The sequence below is a fragment of the Montipora foliosa genome, unplaced genomic scaffold, assembly GCF_036669935.1.
Source record: "Montipora foliosa isolate CH-2021 unplaced genomic scaffold, ASM3666993v2 scaffold_388, whole genome shotgun sequence".
NCBI classification, from domain to species: domain Eukaryota; kingdom Metazoa; phylum Cnidaria; class Anthozoa; order Scleractinia; family Acroporidae; genus Montipora; species Montipora foliosa.
The window spans coordinates 70132-91147 of record NW_027179688.1 but is presented as its reverse complement, the minus strand read 5'-3'; the positions used below and the strand labels follow the sequence as shown (position 1 = coordinate 91147).

The following is a 21016-nucleotide window of genomic DNA, read 5'->3' as shown; positions in this document are numbered from 1 at the left end:
GCTCCACCTGACTGAAAGGAGTGAGTCCCATAAACAGAGGGATCCGAAACTACATTCTGTAGGCTTTTAGCTAACTGATCCCTAAATGTTGTAGGAGGACTTAGTTTTAACCAATGGTCGGAAAAAATTAATAAATTCACTGGAGTGGGGGTCAATATCTAATTTTCTAAGGTGGGTTTTCAATAAGAAAACCAGACAGACGCTACCCCCTGATTGAGCAAAAACAACCTGATCGCCTTGTCGAAGCTGGTTGGTCTTACTCTTTTCTACTTTGATAATCATGAAACCTTCATGGAAATGAATGTGATTCATTCTGATATAAAGAACCTCCTCGGATCTAAAAAACCCCGCATAAGCTAAGACATAAAGGCGGGAGAGCTACGAATGGGATTTTATAACCATCACGTACAACGCTAAAAATAAAACCTGAAGCGCCTAATTTTACCCTCTCATGAAATTTCATCATGGCAATTGACAGTTAGATCATTAGAAGCAAATATGGAATTGACAACACCTTCAACCTGTCCTTGAGCGTCTTGATCTGCGGCTAGTCATTGAGCAGACTGAAACTTGGAAGAATTGAGAGGACACTGAGCCCTCCAATGTCCTGGCTTGTTACAAGCAAAACAGGATCCCAGTTTGGTCTGAGTTCTGGTCTGAATTGTTGGCATAGAAGCTAACAGACTCTGATTTTTCTTGGCAATTGACGACTCGGCAATTCTAACGACATCGGCTCCCTCCAGGAAAAGATCATTGAAAAAAGATGAACTTAAGAATATCGAAGGTCAAATGAGGTGTTGGCCTAGAATGATTATCCCACGTGATACACGTCTCTTATATAGCCCTCCCTGGCAACCCGTAATGTACCTCGACTGGACTGTTTCCAGTCACCACTGCTCCAGTGCCGCAGAAATATTTCATTTCTGGCTATAATTTGTATACATGTACACTCGAACGCCAGAAATTCCATATTTTATAAATTTTGCAATTTATTATTGTTATTCCTTAGACTTGCAGATAATCTCCAAAAGTGAGTATTTCCAACAGGACACCTGTCAAGCAGCAAAAGATGATGGGGGAATGTGTGTACCTTCTCCAGTTTCAACTTTAGGTTTGTTGAACAAAAATCACATGCAGGGATTTCAATAAAATTTAAAGTTGGCTGCTGCATGGTTTGAGTAGGGTACCCAACTATTGTCATTTTGTCAAAATGAATTTTAATCTTAATCTTAATCTGTCTCAAAGTCCCCGTTATGCTTATTTTCCCCCTTTTTGTAACTTTTTGTTGAAATAGCAATAGAGTCAGGAAAGTAGTACTTCAAAAAATTTTCCCTCATAGTGCATCCCCTCATTTTAGTGGGACCTTTGGTTTTTGGCTGAGCCAGTTGGGTTCTAGTAACTAATGATGTCAAAGAAATCGAGAATGTTAATCCATTTTGAATCGTCAGAACAGCCACTAGCATCCTAAGTGTAAACTATCATCCAACATTTTTATAAAGACTTAACAAACAGCTCAAGATTTTCATTAAGACTTAATTCTTACAAACATTTTTCTGAAGAGATATATGTGAACAAGAAATGAACAAGTTACTTCTTTCAGCCCAGTCAAAATGTTTTTGAGTAGTACATGTAGGCAAGCTGGCTATAGTAATACCTAGGCAGCAGAGGCCAAAGGATTTGCATATCAGGGGGGTCCCGGGGGGCATGCTCCCCTGGAAAATTTTGAAAATATTGGCTTCAAATGGTTGCATCTGGTGCATTTTAGGGTAAACAGAGCCCCTATTAGATAGCATTAACTAAAGATAAAAGTAATAAAGAGTCAGACTAGACCTTCAATTTTCAAACTGAAGTTACATGTAAATTCTGCCAGAAGCATTATTAGAAAAAAGGATAACTATAGTACAAGCAAGTTTTCAACTGTCAAAGTGTGAAAAAATTAAAAATTCAATTGATTTCAATTGAACTCTTCAAATCATTTGAGCAACATATCATCTCAATGGAAAGGTATGGGTTCCGGGGCTACATACCTGATACCATATGAACAAATTTAGAAATTTGCTGAGTCCCTGTGCCAATGTCAATTGTTTGTACTTGCAACAACCGTGACTGGCAGAAGCGGTTGTTTGCGGCTCGGGGTTGCGTGATGTATTTTTTAGTTACAATTATTTTGAACTAGAAGTTTAGAAGAGACCTTATAGCCTGAGAAACGATGGAGGCTAGCAGTACGCAGTCGAAACGTGGTGATTAAAGGGACAACATAGTAAGAAAAAATTATAATACTTTTATAAGATTAGTATAATTATTTGTAATTTACAGTGATGAGCAACAACTCAAAACAACCTTGTCCAGAATATAAGCCTGACACGTGTGAATTAAGCGCCAGATATTTCTCTGTAGGCGGCCAAATAGCCGGCTGCCTGCACATTTTGACTGGGTTGCTTGTTTGATGTCATTAGTTACCAGTACCTAACTGGCTCGGCCAAAATTGTTTGGGTCTGCTAAAGTACATGGTTATACTATTGGGGGAAATTGTTTGAAGTGCTATGCTCCAGACACTATAAATATTTCAATGAAAAGTTAAAAACAGGGAAAAAATAAGCATTATAGGGACTTACATGTTATTTTCAATTTAGCGAAAAAACTAGCCAACTTCTCTAAATTAAATGGCCAATGCTTTTTGTAGACTGTTGGTCATTGAAACCACTGCATGCACACAATAATAATTATCCATAGCAACAAAAATATTTGGTACATGTAGCTGTTGTTCGAAGCGCTATCCCTTTGACAGAGTGAATTGAGGTATTTTGGGTAGTTAGTAGTTTATATGGGAAATGGAGGAGCATTGCCATTGTTGGAACCATGGTGACATAAAAGCAGAATATTAATTTTTAATGAATGAAAAGTGTTCGTTGATCTCTGTTGGGATTGAGTGTGCGTAGCCTTTGCCATGGCCAAAAACTGTTATATTGCGGGAAGGGTGGCTAGGAATATTGGTGCTAATTATTATTATTATTATTATTATTATTATTATTATTATTATTATTATTATTATTATTATTTCTTTCTACATCTCTGTTGGTTCATTTGTTGGCCTTTTCAGTTTAGCTTCCAGAAATTTATTTTAAGGTTTTTCATCACCCTTCAGACTAGAGATTTATTTCATCAAGGAGATTAATTCTACTGGTTTTGTTTGTGAATTTTCTACAGAAGAAACTGACAAAAGTGCTTCTCTTATTGGGAACTCTGGTTCTGGAAGCGCCTCTGATGATGATTTCCAGCCAACCAAGAAACGCTTCAGAACTCCAGGGAATCAAGTATGTGTTCTTACATATTAACTAATTCTCACACAACTGTAGGAGCTAATATTGTTAAGCTGACCATGCACTGCCAACTGACTATTATTTTTATTACACAAACAAACTCAGCGTAGCATGATATAATACAATAAATGCATACATTAATTTTATATATAACTATTGAAAGCCTACACAGCATATGTAAGGTTGGGCACGTAATGCTAACAATCTTACCTGTAGTAATGAATATCCAACTGACACTGTTGGGTGGGAACTGGAGCTCTGAAATTTTAGTCAACAATGACTGACAGCAAAAAAAGAAACTGACGAAACCATTGAGCACATGACTTATAAGCTAACGCCCCTTGTGCTTAGACTTCAGACAGGTGTGTAGTAAACATTTTCCACTTCTTTTGCTGCTCAGCTATTGGAAAATACAACTAAGGGAATAACAAAAATGTTTTAATATAGTGGGTACAGATAGTGTCATGATATAAGTGTTAAGAAAATTAGCTGAGCTTTGGTCTTTTTGTTTGCGTGCCAAAATGGTATTGTTGGAAATTAATTGGTATGGTACATGTTCATGTACATAGTCACCAAATCAAACAAAGTTGTGGTGCAAATAAAGTTTCTCATCTTCAAAAGTGCAGGCATAAGAAAGGAAATAAATCAAGACTATTAGAAAGGACTGTTGATCTGTTGTTTTTATTCTTAATGGCACTAGCAAATCATAGTAATTTGGTTAAATTCTAGACAGTGCCCTCAAAAAAGAGGCGTATCCAGACAGGCCCAGAAACCATCTGTGAAGACGACTCAATCCATAGTCCCCTGGAATCATCAAGAGTTTCATCAGGGGAAAACATTTCTCTGGGAGTCGACGGCTCTCTTGAAAATAAAGAGAAGTGCTCTTCTGATGTGGGGGGCAAGACTGACACCAAATCAGGACAAATAAAGTAAATACAGCCTTTATTTTCTTCTCATGCAGATAACAGCATATACATGTATATACCGGTATATCTTCTAACAAAATAAAGGAAGTCAAATTATGGAATATAATAGACACAAGTAAAGGTTTTTTCAAACAATTTGAAGTAAAAACTAACGGTAAAGACATGCAACTTTTTGACTGAACTTCAGTCATTATCAAGCTAAAAGGGAAGATAAAAATTTTTGCATATGTATTAAGGTAAAACAAAGATGTAAAAGTATGTAAAGTATTGACGAAACCTTTGAGTTTGTAAAACACGTTTTGACAGAAACTTCTTCCCTCTTCAGCTATAATTAGTAGAATACAAAGCGATGGAAGCTGAATTTATAATAAATAGAAAATGCTAATTTAAAGAATAGTAACGACGGAACGAAGTATAGCGTGAAAATGTGGGAATCAAAAGAATAGTTTAAGGTTGACATGGTGTAATTCTTGATTCAAAGAGGGTTCTTCTCCTTTATTACTATTTTTCACATTAGCATTTTCTATTTATTATAAATTCAGCTTCCATTGCTTTGTATTCTACTAACTGAGGATGGCAAAAGTTTCTGTCGAAACATGTTTTATGAGCTCAAAGGTTTCATCGGTTTTTTCTTTTTATTATTATTTTACTTGTCTGCTAGCATCAAGACCATCTGAAAGAAATGTACTGTAGTTATTTGATAAGTACGAGCATCATTTCTCTCTTTCGACTTCAAGGTCTTTTTCAAATTTCTTTGTTGTCTACATCTCTGGAGTACTGCAAGAGAAAGGATACTCAAGCGGAAGGTGTTTGTGAAGGTGTTGTGTTTGTTTTCCTCATAATCTTTGTTGACGAATTCTGTATTATTTTCTTGTTGCAGGGTTCCTAAGATTTTTTTTGGAACTCGAACACACAAACAGATAGCACAGATTTCTAGGGAGCTTCGGAAGACTGAATACAAGAAAGTGAGGTACATGTGTACATGTAAATTAAATGATTGATCAAACTGAAGTTCTCAGTCTAATTAACAATTAGACCCGTAGCCTGCAAGGGTTCGCCTCATGGGCTATTGACCCGTGGCCCTTGAGGGCAAAGGGTCTAATAATTGCAAATTAGTATCACCCAACTAGTCGGACAGAAAAGGCAATAGCAAAGTTAGCAAATGCAAGTTGAAGAAAATTAATATTTATTTGGGAATAAAACGAAAGAAAGTGTCATGCTTTTCGCTACTCTAGAACTATTACATTGTACTAATAGTACTCTAGTAGCATAGCCAATCGAAATGGAGCATTTTCTTTAGTCCACTAGTTGGGTGATACTAATAATAGTTAGATTCTCATCTTAAGGGTTTATGGTTTGGCACCACAATGTGGTTTCCTTGGAATGTCTCTCCTCATGTTTACATGCAGACCTGGAAAAAAGGAAGCTAGCATTAGTTAGCTTCCATTGTGATCTCCAAACCATTTTTGGGACTGTCACACTAACAAGTTACGTTAAGCAATTACCTGTGTAGAAACATTATTGCATAAGGCACGAGACATGATGAGTGGCAATTAATGGTCAAATTACTTGACTGTATAGCTGAAAGTGATTGTGATTGCACCTCATTTGCATTCCTTGACTTTTCCTACAACCTTTCAGAATGAAGTATCTGCAAAATTTTCATCATTGGTATCAAAAGCCAAATAATGTTATTTTGTCTGATAAGCAAGAGACTGAATTGTCTGACAGTGTGAAAGTATGACAGTGAAAATATGACCACTGGGAGAGAAGAGGCGACATTTTAGTTATGACAAGGGTAGAAGGAGAGGTATGGGCGCAAAAGGAAGGAAAGGAAGAACGAGAAGTGAGAGGATAACAAAGTGGAGAGGGGATTTAAATTCAGCTAAGATTGGCGGCCATCAAAAGTGATTGTCAATGGTCCTCACAGGGCCAGGACCAACTGATCTGAACTGTGATTCTCTATAATTAGTGATTTTTCTTTAAAAAACTCCTTTCTCAGGATGACAATTTTATCCAGTCGAGAGCACTCCTGTGTGCACCCAGTCGTTTCAAAGGGGAAGAACAAGAATGAGGAGTGTAAGAAGCTCTTGGATGGCACAGCGGTTTGTGCAAAGCAATCTTTTGTTTCAAGTATAGTAATGTGTTTAGTTGACATTAAATTTGGAAAATTTTTCACATTAATTTTACAGTGAAGACACTCGAACCATGAACTTGATATTTTTTTGAACATTCTTTTAGTGACTATAGAATGTGGGCTCGTCCTTTTGACAAGAGTATTTAATGTTTTCACACTTAAAAAATGCTATACATGTAACACTATACATCAAATTAAGAAGAGCTTTATTTCTTCGTCGTTGAAAAAAACAATGTACACAAAAATGTCAAGTATTCACGGTTCAAGTGTCCTTACTGTAACCCTTTCACTACTTTTTATATTTTCCACATTAATGGTTCAACTAATAACTTCTATTAGAAATGCACATGATTAGATGCAGGCTCAATTTAGATGGGCGTCATGTAATTTCCTGTTAAGGACGGTGCCTACTATCGTTATTGCGCGTACCTTCTGCGCTTCTTGAGATACTCGGATTTCCTATCGGTGATGCCTACTAATACAGGGATATTTTTGCACGGTTTAAAACTATACGGAGAAAGTAGATCTTAGTAAGTACTCTTGGTATCCAAAAAGAAAATTGGGGGTAACCGTGCATTTTTCAGAGATATTAAGTTTCAATTTGAGAAAGAATGCCATACATTGCTTTATATTTTAAAGCTTTTTACAAATATTACTCATGAATTATCTTTGAAAAATGCATGGTTACCCCTAATTTTCTTTTTGGATTTTAATAACACTTGTTAAGATCTACATTTCCTGCATAATCACACACCGGGGCAAAAATATTGTTAATTAGTAGACACCGTCCTTAAGTAATGGAGTTAAAGCTACATTAATTTTATGGTTATGTAGCTCGTTAAGCAACAATGTTACAACTTGCTTTAGGGTTAAAAATAATATTTTGAGTTTGGAGGACACTTTGTGATGTCTAACTCCTGTATATCAGGTCAGATATAACTTTGCTGTTCAGGATACTGGAAGAGGGAACACTTTGCGATGCTTTTGAAAATCAGCGTGCGTTTAATTTCATGCATATCTTAAACAAACTTTAAGGTTATTTATAAGAAATTTCAACTCAGCGACAATATTAAAGCAAATTGATTCATTGCTCTGGTGCAACAATATAATACAAAATAAAATAAATCTTACTATGTACAGCTGTAATAGCCATGAATAACAAAAGACTACATGCACACATTTCGGGCACACACAGACGGAGATTTGCGAAAGAGGTGGGTGCGTTTTGCATCTGCGTTTGGTGCTTACATGTATCTCAGAGCTGCATGGTGTCTGCACTCTGAAGTAATGGCACAGAATGAATACAGGGGCCTATAGGATTGCTGTTCCTTGCAGTCACTATAACAGCTGTCTTCTAAGAACCTACAGTGACCGATGGGATTACGTTGCAGGCTAGAAATGCACGAAACTTTATGTACAGACAACTTGATGACTTTGCATGGCTAGTTGATGTTGTCTTAAAAGTAATAATTTAATGATGTATTAATTGTTGCAATATTTGGATAATCATGGTTTCAGTTGTATCTACCTTGGCAATAGCATTTCCATGTTTTTTTTTTTTTTTTTTTGACTCAGATATCCCTGAATAGTATTTACATTTAAGCCTTAGTCCAATATACTTCCTGAAGTACCCCCCATTGATGAGAAAAGCATCAGTTCTGATGTAAGACAGGATAAAATATATCAAATGAATAAAGGGGGTAGTTTCTAAAGAAACTGTGGTGCTCTGTCGGTGGAGAAGTAGTATACAAAAATTTGGTTTTATCAGCAGAGTAGATTAGCCACTGTACAGAGATTCTAAAAGCTGACGTTTCGAGCGTTAGCCCTTTGCTCAGACGAAGGGCTAACGCTCGAAACGTCAGCTTTCAAATATTTCGTCAGAGCGAAGGGCTAACTCTCAAAATGTCAGCTTTTAGAATCTCTTTATGGTGGCCAATTTACATTATCAACTCCGTTCATAAAACCAAATTTTTGTATAAAATATATCAAACCTTTCTCCCAGGGGTCAGTGAGTTAACAACCCTTCAGCGAAGCCTTGATGTCTTCATCAGTCACTCACTTCGAACAATTTTCTTGAATAGGCACAAGTGCAAAATAATACAGTATTACTCATTTACTTATTTAACGGCTTCTAGGGCCCAGGGACGACCTGTAGGTATTATCAGAAGGTAAACACAATTAAAACCCAAACGAGTTTAAAATACCATGGTCTCCATGATGCCTGGGATATAGAAGACTTGGTCACTCTTGGAGGTCAAATACGGGTATGTTTACAATAAAATTAATTATTCATAAGCACTTGTAAGCTGCATTTGTTCAGAGACCAGATAACTTAACAGGTGGATAAGTCACTTTCCAACAATTTCAATCTCTGCAGTATTTGCTCATGCAATAATAATTGTAAATAATAAAATGTGCGTGTAAGTAGAGGCATTTATGAAAACCTTGGTCAATGTTTAGTGTGGAGTACGTATTTTTATACATTAAATTTATTCTCTGGATAGTTTCTTATCCACTGATAAAGTTAGCTGACCTTTGAAAAACTGGGGACCAGTATTGATTGGAATTAAGATACACCCAAATTTGAGGAATAGATGAAAGCTTTTCTACATTGAAATAAAACATGCAGTCTGTAATATTATGTTTATTGCCCAGAACTTGTGCTACATAATTTGGTTTTTGTCATAGCAAAATCACTCCTCAGGGGAGGTCAGGGAAGAGGCAGGGTTTCAACAGTGGTAAGAGAACTGGCCTTCCTCAAATGTCTTAGAGGGTATTTGCTCTCTTCAAGAACCGTCATTTGATTTGATTTGATTCAATCTCCAAAAATAATTTGTAGAGCACTTTTGCTTGACTTGAGAATATAAAGACTGAAGTAAGGATGATGATGACAGTGGCGCTGGCGACGATGATTTGCTATTGTACAAACATTATGTTTATGTCAAAATTAGTTCAGTGCTTTGGGTTATTTTTTTATTCACAAACTAAAACCAGAGCAAATACACTAACTCTTGAATAGCAACTTGTATTCTTGACAATACTATTGTACACAATGTTAAATGAATTTATGCATTTAGTTACAGATTTGGAGACAATAATTATTGATAATGTTTGATAATATTTAGTTTTTCTAGTTTTTCAAAGTAAGCGCTAATGATTATCATTTCCATTTCTTGCAAAGGCCTGCCCTTATTATGCTGCAAGGGAGCTCATGAAAGAAGCCGACATAATATTCTGTCCTTACAACTACCTAATTGATCCTAAAATCAGAATGCAGGTAACTGACATTTTAAACTCAATATCATAAAGTAAAATGCCAGTGGAAAGCAAGGGTGCATTTGTTTTTCTGAGGTCAAATTAAGGTGACCCAAGATTATGGCTTGTTTGTTCAATAATTTATTTAAGTTGGCTGCAATTTGTTTGTTTTTTTGTGACAACCCTTATCTGATTTGCAACTGATTGTTAAAGTTTCTTTATAGCTTACTGCAATGATCTATCATACTTTCTTTTCATTTTCTTTCTTCAGTTGAAATTACATCTATGTTGTTCAATTGCTCAGTTAGTGCTGTAGAGCAAGCTAGGGAAGTGCAATTGCATGCTCATGGGTTCGAGTTCTGTGCAAGCCTGGATTTTTTCAGGTTTTCTTGCAACTGCTTAACTTGTCAAAACTTTTTTGGAGGGTACATGACATACAGCAAATAAGATGAATGGCAAAGCAAGCGATTGGCAAGAGGTGACCATGGCAACCTAGCCACAGGTCAACCTTAGCACCCATCACATCACACTGTCTTCACAACGGAAAAACGTATACTTAACAATTCTTGCCCCTCAGGAGAGGGTGTGTGACAGGTGCGGTCTTGGTTGCCATTGTTACCTCTTGCCAATCGCTAGCTTTGCCATTCACTTCATTTGCTATCATATGGAATCAACCCTCCAATCAAAGGCAAGCATGAGTGCAAACAACAGCAACTGTGCATGTGCAATGTCAATAATAGCTCACTGTCGGAGTCCAAGGCGGAGTGAATTGTATAATAACGTTGTTTCCATTTTAGATGGAGATAAATCTCAAAGATCAGATAGTAGTGTTAGATGAAGCACACAATGTGGAGGACTCGGCTCGTGAGGCAGCCAGCCTTACCCTAACAGCAGTAGATTTGCAGAACACTCTAGATGATCTTGACAGATTAAGTAAGGACTTCAATTTCGATTACCTTGCAATGTTGGTAGTTTTATCAGGACGGTGTAAACAAGTTCTTTGTCTATTAAACATTGGTTTGTTTGACTTTTTTAACACAGCACTTTTTGCCTTGTACAATTTTTATAAGTGATAAGTTTTACGGAGTCAACAGAAGATGAAGTTTGGCAACTTATTTGCTGATGACTGACATGTAAAAACTGAACAAAAGTCATGAATAATTAAGTGGTTTGAGCAAAACCAAATCACAACAGGTATAAGCATCAGAGCAGCCACTCTGAATGAACCTTATAAATGAAACAACAACGCTTGAGCAAAAGACTTGGAAGTAGAAGCTTGCACAGTATACTATGTGCTGAGCAAACACCATAACCTCAAAAAGTTATTAAAACAATATTTTTAAGTCTTGGACACATAACTACCGGTACATGTAGTAGCAGGAGATTCCATCAAGTTGCAGTATTAATATTGAGGCAGCAAGTGCACGACAATAATGCAAAAAACAAATGGAACACACAAAATTTACAGTCAATCACAGATAGCTTATGGGAAATTTTGAAAATCCCTCTTGTTCTTTTTTTTACTATCTTTCAGTTTACAAAGTGACAAACGTGGTCATGCACATGAAAACACCTCAAGTACACACACACAAACACACACAGCATTGCATTTGATTACAGTGTACTATGGCCACGCCTATGAAAAACCTTTACATATTTCCTTAACAAAAATTAAATACCCTGCTCCATTATCAGGGGAAGTCGTTGTGAGACTTAACCGAGGTGAACCCAAATTTATTAACCCATTCACCCCTGAACCGCTCTGGACCACCCACTTTGACAAGTAAGATGGTCTGGCGTTAAACAGAGTAAAATCTATGAAGTCCAACTCCTAGGAGTCAATGGGTTAACTACGTTTTACGACACTGTTGTAAAGCTTTATTAAAAATTAATATGTTCTTGTTTTTCTTCTAAAGTTCAAATCCAGGTGTTAACAGAGAACCACAGGGCCCTTCATGTTATGGTAAATTCAATTGTGTTTTGTATCTTCATCATTATTATCACTCCCGTCACTCGTCAACTTAAGACTCCTGCCGGCTTGCAATGTCTTTGATTCGATTATAACCCTCATTTACCTAACATCAGTAAAATCATCAAATCGTATAGTCATCTTATCTATGAATCGCCATTGCTTTCCCAGATTTTCCCAAGGGGGTCAATTATGCCCTCTTACAGAAGACCCAAAAACATTAAAGAGATCTTAGCACAGCCTAAAGGATCTAATTACAGCAATGGTAATAACACTCTTGCGGGATGTTTTAAAATAATGTAGGAACAAAATAATGCGATCTATGTAAGAATTATCTTGTAGAGAATAAGATCTTTCACAGCAGTCGAAGAATGTCATCTATTTAGTCACCTATAAAAATAATGTGCAAGGTTCAATACGTAGGTTCTTCATTGAACAAATTCAAGGTCAGATTTCAGAATCATAAATTGGCCATGTTGACCAACAAAGCCGCCTTTGAATTGCCGTCTATTTTAACAAAAAAGAACACCACATGTCTGACTTTTAATTCAAATGTTGTCTTTGAGAAAATTGTTAATGATACTGTTACAGTGCGACATGCCTTACCGTGGCCACCTAACAACGTTTTTCAGAAATTATCCGCCAATCAGGATGTGTGAATTTGATTGACAGTCACACCTCCTTGCAAAGTTTGCACAGTTGTAAGTTAAACACTGTTGCATGGGTTGTTGAGTTGACGTATTTATACGTAATAATTGTCAAAATGTGAAAATTTGTTGGGTGGCTACAGTAAGGCGCGTTGCACTGTAATAAATAAATATGGATAAGGTTTTACTGACAAGAGAGGCTTCTTGGTGCTCGCAGTTATGCACCCTGGAGTAGTAATAACTATTGTGTAACCAGGTGACCATCTCTTCAGCAGCATTTAATTTTGTAAAGTCAGGATTCTCAGAGGCCCCTGTTAGGGATTTAATTACAGTTCTCCATTTTTCACACCTAGCATTATCCCATAGGTTTTCTCTTGGGATTTCGTTTGCGCTCCCTGTAAGGTTACCTGATTTCATGATTTATAAAGGTCCTTTTGTTATCCTTTATCTCAGTGTTGGGCAAATTAAGCTTACTTCGGAATAGAGTTACATGTACCTCTTTCTTTTTTCATTTTTAATTTAATGTATTGTTTTACTTAATGAGCTTTTTTGTAACATTACTTAGATTTTTATCAAATTTTATTTGCATGTACATATTACGTAATACGATTATGTAACGATACTGCGTTTTCTTACACTTTTTACACACCTTTTTTCTTACACCTTTTGTCTTATATTTTTGTATAAATAACGCAGCATCAATCTTAATTTTTACCAGGTAATTTTTAAATGTTTTAACATGTACTGAACAAGCCTGAAGGGCGAAACGTTTACACAGTATTAAACAAGACCTGTGAGAAGTTCATTGGGGACTCAACTTTTTCATTCTCTGTATTCATTCATTTGAGTCCAAACGTCTTGTATCCTGATTTGGATCCTCCTCACAAGTGACATCATCGTTGGCTACTCAATTTTCATCATTCCACTTATATATATAATTATAATATATAAAAGAAATGTTTGTTTGCTTTCATCATCAGATTGGGAGCTTTTTACGATGGATACATGAAAGCTCGTCACAGCTGAAAGAGAGAGGTTTTGAGCAATCATCTAAGGTCTGGTCTGGTAGGGAAATAGTAACAGCTATGGAGAAACAAGGAATTACTTCTGGAACATTCGGCCTTTATTTTGTGAGTAACTTACACATATCTGACACACTTTATCAGTCAACAGTTTTCCATTATTTTATTTTTATTTGAGTCTTTCTTGTTCTACCAGGAACATTTTCAGTATGTTATGGCATCTGCAAAAGATCCAAACAGGTATAAGTACACAGTAGAACAGAACAGTAGACTACAGGCAGCAATTAAGTCATTTTTTTCTGTGTGGAATTGAAAACCAACATAATAATGATAGTCATAGTTATGATAGTGGAAGGATTGGTACATGCACAGTACTTTCTTCACAGCTGGTTTAGTTAAATAAAAACCTAATACAGAGTTCCATTTCAAACAGGATTTTCAGTTTCCTCGTTCTCCAAGTTTATTAACTTTGAACTTGAACTTCTGATACTGTATACCGTAACTATATCAAAAGGAAAATAACTTTTAAAAAGGAATATTACCAAAATAATGCAATATGACACAATGATGTGCGACAAATTTTGTGAATGTTAACAAAATTTTAAAAGAATGCTTTATTTATCCTTTCTTTGTGTTAATATTAAGCATCATTTTTGTTGTTCTGCAGGCAGGGCATACCATCACTATCCAGTCACAGCTGTTCTCTCTTAGAAGGAATACTTCTGATTGGAAAATTCATGATGGGAGAAAACATGAAGTATATTTCTGACTATAGGTTAGACTTGCAGACATTTTCAGGTTTTCTTTATTTTTTCTCAAGTCAGTGGAAAATCATTATTAGGGCAGAGTAGGTGGATAGAGTATAGTTATATGCCACTTTTGAAAATGTGTGGTTCCAGAAAATGTCCATAACCCCCCCCCCCCCCTCCCCCCACGACAGAGGGTCACGGAAATTCAGAGGGGTAGGAGGGTCTGAAAGAGGCAAATTTCCGAAGGGGAGGGGGGTACATAAAGAGTACATAAAGGGCTTTTTTCCCAGAGGGTTTGAAATGCGATCGAATAAACACTTACATACTTTTCCAATTGATTCAAAGTGACCAAGAAAAATGGAAAATTCTATCCGTTGAACATGTTGCGTGACGGCTTATGATTCCCGCTGATAAGCGAAGTCAGTTCACGGCTACACCCACGAAAAATAATATAAACAGTACGGTTCACAAATTATACTACACTGTGTAGCAGTAACTGTAGATAATTATTACTCCGCTGCGACATAAGGAGGTATTTTCCTGAGTTTCACTGTGACAGCAAAAATAACTATGTAATAAATAGTTTCTTGTGTGTGCAACGTAATTCGATATGTTGTTTTGACTATGCAAACTTTGATTAGGTTACAAAACATATACCATATACACTTAAAATAGCGTCAACTTTCAGTACTTTTTTGGATTTTTGAATGAGAACGTCTTTCAATTGAACAGAGAAAAGGTCAGCTGCCGGGACATTTAAAGTGTTAAATAACAGGGCTTGAAATTGCGACCCACTGGTCGCCAATGCGACCAAAAATTGAGTGCTGGTGACTAGATTTTCAGAACTGGTCACCAGCTGGCGAATCACGTTTTGTGATGACCCAGGTCACCCAGGATAAACAGTAGACAACTTTTGTATTTGAATCTTTATATGATGAAATCGTTCAAAACTGGTAGCCAGAACATGACTCACCTTTCATTCCCCATTAAAATAATTTATAAATACTACAAGAAAATCGGTATCTCGCATTGTTAATCAAAAGCACAAATGTACTTTGATACTTCGATCATCATGTTTACTACATGTAGGTGCCATATTGTTTCAGCGGCTTCATGGGATCATGGGCGCACTTAAGCACCGTATGCTTCTTGTCGGTTACTGCTGCCGGTTACGTGAATTTTGCGCCCGAAAGACGAAGATTCAGCAAGAAGGTTAATTGGTCTGTTGTGAATGCTTGCCACGCAAGCTGTAGGAGAATAAAGAACTATGTTTTGAAGAGGTGAAAAGCAAGGATAAAGGACCCATGTTTGCCTTGCTATGGAAAACACAGACTGTGCTTCGCTCCATTTCAAATAACCCTAAAAAACACCATCACCAAACTAAAGACAAAGCCGAAAAGAGCAATGGCTTTAGAGATCTTTCTTATGCTGTTTTTTTTTTTGTGCTTTTTAATAATTATGACTTTCGTAGCATGCAAAGGTGGGTGAATACCGTATGTCTAGAATTTACACGGTCGTTTTAGGAGAATGAAATTTTTATTACAGCTCTAAGTCGATCAAAATACATTAATCAAGTCTCTTGTTTTGGATTTGGAATTTCCAAGGGGTATGGGGGACCAATTGGAAAAATCATGGAAATTCCAGGGGGTGGGGGGAGTAACGTGAAGCCCTCTGGAACGGAAAATCCAGTGGGGGAGGGGGCCAAACTAGGAAAAAACCCTCTGTTGGGGGGGGGGGGGGGGTATGGACATTTTAATACTGATTGTCCTGCCAAATTTTGCAACTAAGCAATGAGAAAACAAGAACATTTGCTTATGTGAAATTTGGGAGGTCAACAGACAAAGAGTATCATAATGGTATTTTTGAAAGTGGCCTATTTCCATATTACTATGAAGTAATTTTTAATTATTATGAATCTAAGATCTGTTCTGTTTTGCTACATGTATGTGGTTGGCTAAGTCATCGTCACAATGATGACACAGTTTTAAGGACTGAGAGGGTATGATAATGATAATGATGATGTTGGTGACAGTGACAGTGCATGATGTCTTATGATGATGATGCTTATGGTGGTAAGGAGTAGTTGTGATCATGATGATGACAGTGGTAGTGACGATAGGCTGTCAACTGACTGTTTTTTCCCTCCTATTTTTCCAACTTTTGTTTGCAGCAATGTTAACAATATTAGTATTAATGAAGAGCTTTAGATTCTAGGACGAGAACGACTACGAGTACGAGATTTTCTCAATGAACAACAGTGAGCGCGCGCAAACCAGCGTCATTTTGGCGGGAAGAACGTGATGCCGTCACCATTTTAGTGCGAGGTTTTGCAAGAATGTCGTGTCAAAACAAGTCAACAACAGGGTAGCAGTTTTGGCATTTTTCGATCAGCAAAAAGGCCCAGGTAACAGCAATAAGAATAACTGAGCAACCTATTCTGCTAACAAAGAGTAAGATTAATCGTACAGGTTATAAATAATTATTTTCTAAGTATTTTCGCTAAAAAGTCAAAACTCGTACTGGTTCTCGTCCTCGTCCTAGAATCTAAAGGTTCCTAATAAATTTTGAATTCAACATGTGGTGTATATGGGGTAAGACTTCAGTCAAGTGCTCTTTGAAAAATAGGAGTTGCTGTCTGAGTGCACTTAATCAGTGTTACAAGTAGTTCCTGCATGTGAGTTTCATTCCTGTAAATCTTGTAGATGTGCTGTACTGAAAACATCCGTTATGGTTAGAGATGCGCAAATCATGGTGGGTTTACTCTTCATGACATACATGTACTTGGTTAAATGTACTAGGATGCACATTGTATAGGTTATAAACAAATGAACTACATTCTTTTCTACAACAAGTGAAAAACGTGGCTAAATTATTTCCTAAACTTAATGACTGTATTGTCTTTATACCATTCCATAGTTGAAAAATGTACTACTAGTGTTGTGAATATACATGTATCTTGCATACCCCATCCCAGCACTGCCTGTTTTTCACGCCATCACGTGTTTCTTGGCATTGTAGTACTACTGTTAACAGTTAAGTTTCATTATTTTGTTTTTTATTTCTTGTGAATTCTCAGAACAGCGGATTTCTCGAGACACATGCTTTGTAATTTTAGTAGCTTGCCTTTGCCGGCAGAATAGCTTCTAATATTGTTATTGTTAATAATAATGTTTTGAGGTCTTTGAGTCAAAGGAGAATAACTGAACCACACAAGGCCCCACGGATGGAACATACCAGACTCGAATCTTAACTTGCATGCTTTAAAATTTGCCTTTGACTTCAGACCCCGGTAGTTCAAAGGGTGGACAGTGCTATCCACTGGATAACTCAATTGGTTTTGCTAGTGCTTATCTGCTGGATAGTGATTTATCCGGGGGATAGCGTTTATCCACCTTTTGAACAACTGAGGCCAGATGGCCTCTTGTTTTGTCTTGTCTTGTCTTGTCTTGTTGTCATAAAGTTGGAAAAACTATGTGACATACATTAGACAAGTCAGAGAAGAATAGACTGAGAGTAAAGGTCACAACAGTTACATAGAAAATATTTTTGTCTGGACAATGGTGTGATTACACTGTATATATAAAAGGGAAAAACAGAAAACACTGAAAAAGGAAAGAATGTTAATTGGTTGTATATACAGAAACTGTTATCATGATCTTTAATTAACAACTTTGTGGCAAAGTGGAGGTTGGATGCCCGAGAAACATCCAGGAACTTCCACTATTGGCAGCCTGCTCCCAGATGGAGACCCGCTCCCATAACTGACAAATCCTGACAACCAAGTTGTGATTCCCTTCCCCCAACAGCATGGGAGTGAAGCAAGCGGGGGCCCATCACACACACAATCGGTGGAAAGGGGAGGGTATTGAGGGAAATGCGAATAACTAGACCCAAAGCACAAGCGTCAATGCTTCAAATAGATTCCGCAACTCGATCAAAAATGCACTTTCACGCTACATGAACCCCAGAGGCGCGTGTTACATAATACCACTACTGACCCAGGGCGCGACGAAAGTGCTGTCCGATAGCCCGGGGCTACTGGAATGACTTGTCGGGCTAGCGTTTTCTTATCGCAGCTTGCCCGACGGGCAAGCACCGTTGGTTTCTCTTTTCTGATGATAAATTGAGCTTTTATACCACAAAGTGTGTAGCAGAAGCTCCTGAGAGAAAATGATAACGTTATGAGACCAAATTATCGTAGCGTGACAACGTTCTGCGCCGCATTTTAGTTGCGTCAGTAAATAACGTCATGACTTTTTCTGCTTACATAGCGACCGAAATATATTTTTGAAATGACAATCTTTGCCGACTGACAGCGTGCAGTGCGAGACAATCAGTCTAATTAAATTCCAGCCAAGTCACGGTGCAGTGGATTTTCTCGGAAATTTAGGTGCGTTTCGTTGGGAAACTATTGTTATTGCGCATACATTCTGCGCATCTCGAGATAATCTGGTTTCCTACCGTTGATGCTTACTAATACAGGGATGTTATTGCGCGACTTAAAACTATCCGGAAAAAGTAGATCTTAGTAAATACTCTTGGTATCCAAAAAGAAAATTGCGGGTAACCAGGCATTTTTGAGAAATAATTAAGATTCAGTTTGAGACAAAAACGCCATACATTGCTTTGTATTTTAAAGCTTTTTACAAATATTATTCATGAATTATCTTTGAAAAATGGGTGGTTACCCCCCATTTTCTTTTTGGATTTCCATAACACTTGTTAAGATCTACATTTCCTACATAATCATGAAACGGGGCAAAAATACCCTTAAATATTAGGCACCGTCCTTAAATACATCTGATTATTCTTTATGAACAATTTAATGTCGGGCTAGCTCGTCAGACCTTCGGGCTAGTAACCTCAAGTAACAGCTTGCCTGAAGGGCAACTTCATCTTTTCATTTTCGTCTCACCCTGCTGACCAAAATAACGGCTCCTCGTTTACTAACTCCGTTAAATTGGGTTCAACTGAATATAATATCATTGGGTGGAAGCTTGAACTATGAACTTCAAGTTTCATTATTGTGTATCTACTAATGTAAGGTTTAAATCTCTTTAATATAATCATTTGGATTTGTCCAGTTTCTAATGCCTTGGCAAACCACAACTGAATTTCTTGTGCATCGACCATGCACGAGTTAGGTATCTCATGCATCATGCCAAAAAAAATCTTCTGTATCGTTTTTTTTTTTTATAAAATCCTTTTCAGCCCGGAGGATGGAGAAGATCCCATGGAGGTACATGGTGTTGTGGTTCAATTTTTGTTAAGTGTAAAATGGTTCAAACTACCGTAGTTATTCGTTTATACATGTCAGTTTCATGTTTCCTTTTTTCAAGAAGACTCTGATGCTTTCTGCAAAATCTTGGGTGCATCTTATAGACATATAATTATGTTGTTTAATAAAGCTAACAATAATATACCGGTAATTGCACTTTCCCCGAAATTATTTAGTACAAATATTATTAAAGCTTAAGATACCTGTAGACATTGTTGGTCATTGAACTGGGATGATTATCAAAAGAACTGTTTATATTTTGAATTGCAATATTACATGTATATAGAACTAGTCATTGCTCTCGCTTTTAGTTTCGAATTTGTTGTTGATGAATAAATTCGTCATCAATGTCCTCTTCCCTGTTGTCAGTTTTTCCTTCTCAGATGGCCTCATCCTCAGTTCTGTTGAAAGCAGCTAGTCTAAAATCCACAGGATTGCTTCAAATCCAGTTCGATTCATAAATCAATTTTGAATTTCCTTTGTTTCAGACTATGATAATGAACATAAGACAAAGAAAAATCAAAATTGAACTGGTTTGACAAATCTAAGACCAAAAAAAAAAATAATTGAACCACAGCATAAAGCATAAAATCATGTTTCTGGTTTTTTATGAGTTTCTTTCATTTTTTTGTTGCTGTTAGTAAGAAACTCGTATGCATTGCATTCTATATAGGCATGAGGAAGGAGTGGACACACTCTTTAAATTTCTGGTGTTTGAACCCTGCAGTGGTAAGTTGTGTTTCACTCTTAAACACAAGACAGACCATTAATGTGATCCTCTTATTTTGTTGAAATTCATCCAAGCATGATTTATAATCCTGCCAAGATCAGTAATAGCAAAACAGTGACATACATACATGTACAATCGTGGCCAAAAGTTGGTAGGACACTGTTGTTTATATGCAGCAAAAAAAATGCTCCTAAGAAAAATGTCCTTTTTACTTTTTCTAAAAACTTATAATAAGAACGACTTTGTTGTTCCCCGTTCCCCCAAAGCAATGTTCAAATAAACTGCAGCTTTTCTGAATGTTCTCCCAGATTGCCATCAACATTGAAAAGGATGGGGGGGGGGTGGACTGTATGATAGATGGTCTTACCACATGTTCATTTTCAGCAGTTTTACATTGTAGCTCAAGTGTCCCAAATTTTTTGTCCAGGATTGTAGCTTTCAAACAAGAATGACAGACAAGGTAGTGTTAAGTATTACTGACCGATTACCTACTGTGAGGGTCAAAGTGTTCTGTCAGTGTCAACAGTCAATTGACAAAATTATCTACATTGTACATGTACAAGTGCCTTAACTCCAGTGCCATAATTTTTTAGCACACCTGAATTGTTCAGCTGACATAAGCCTCTCATTAATGTAGAGGTCTTGATTATTTTTAGTTCTGCTTGTCTTGCCTTTTAAGGTTTTCTCTGAGCTTGGTTCTGAGGCTCGCTGTATTATCCTCACTTCTGGAACTCTTTCACCCATGGCAACTTCGTCTGAGCTTGGGGTAAAATTCCCTATCCAGTTGGAAGCTAACCATGTCATTGCCAATTCACAGGTATTTCTCAACGCATATTTATAAATTTTGTTCTATTTCAAGGTTTTTGCACGGGTGTTATTTCTTACCACAACTGCACACGTAATGCAGCTAAAGACAACCACTTTGTTAAGCATACTGTAGAAAAGGAAAAGCCACCTGTAGTACTTCCTTTTGATGTGCTTGT

General features: G+C 36.9%; 1 protein-coding gene across 1 annotated transcript in view; it reads left to right on the top strand.

The window, feature by feature from the left end:
• The window catches only part of LOC137987757 (Fanconi anemia group J protein homolog), a 71433-nt gene that overhangs the window by 18816 nt on the left and 31601 nt on the right, over positions 1-21016 (top strand). Inside the window, exons 5-19 of the mRNA XM_068833830.1 lie at positions 1010-1111; positions 3208-3314; positions 4050-4249; positions 5127-5216; positions 6249-6351; positions 8519-8647; positions 9565-9660; positions 10436-10571; positions 11555-11601; positions 13235-13384; positions 13473-13516; positions 13944-14051; positions 16728-16776; positions 19237-19264; positions 19977-20032. Coding sequence (XP_068689931.1) covers positions 1010-1111; positions 3208-3314; positions 4050-4249; positions 5127-5216; positions 6249-6351; positions 8519-8647; positions 9565-9660; positions 10436-10571; positions 11555-11601; positions 13235-13384; positions 13473-13516; positions 13944-14051; positions 16728-16776; positions 19237-19264; positions 19977-20032 — 1445 coding nt within the window. The remainder of the gene's footprint in view (positions 1-1009; positions 1112-3207; positions 3315-4049; positions 4250-5126; positions 5217-6248; positions 6352-8518; positions 8648-9564; positions 9661-10435; positions 10572-11554; positions 11602-13234; positions 13385-13472; positions 13517-13943; positions 14052-16727; positions 16777-19236; positions 19265-19976; positions 20033-21016) is intronic.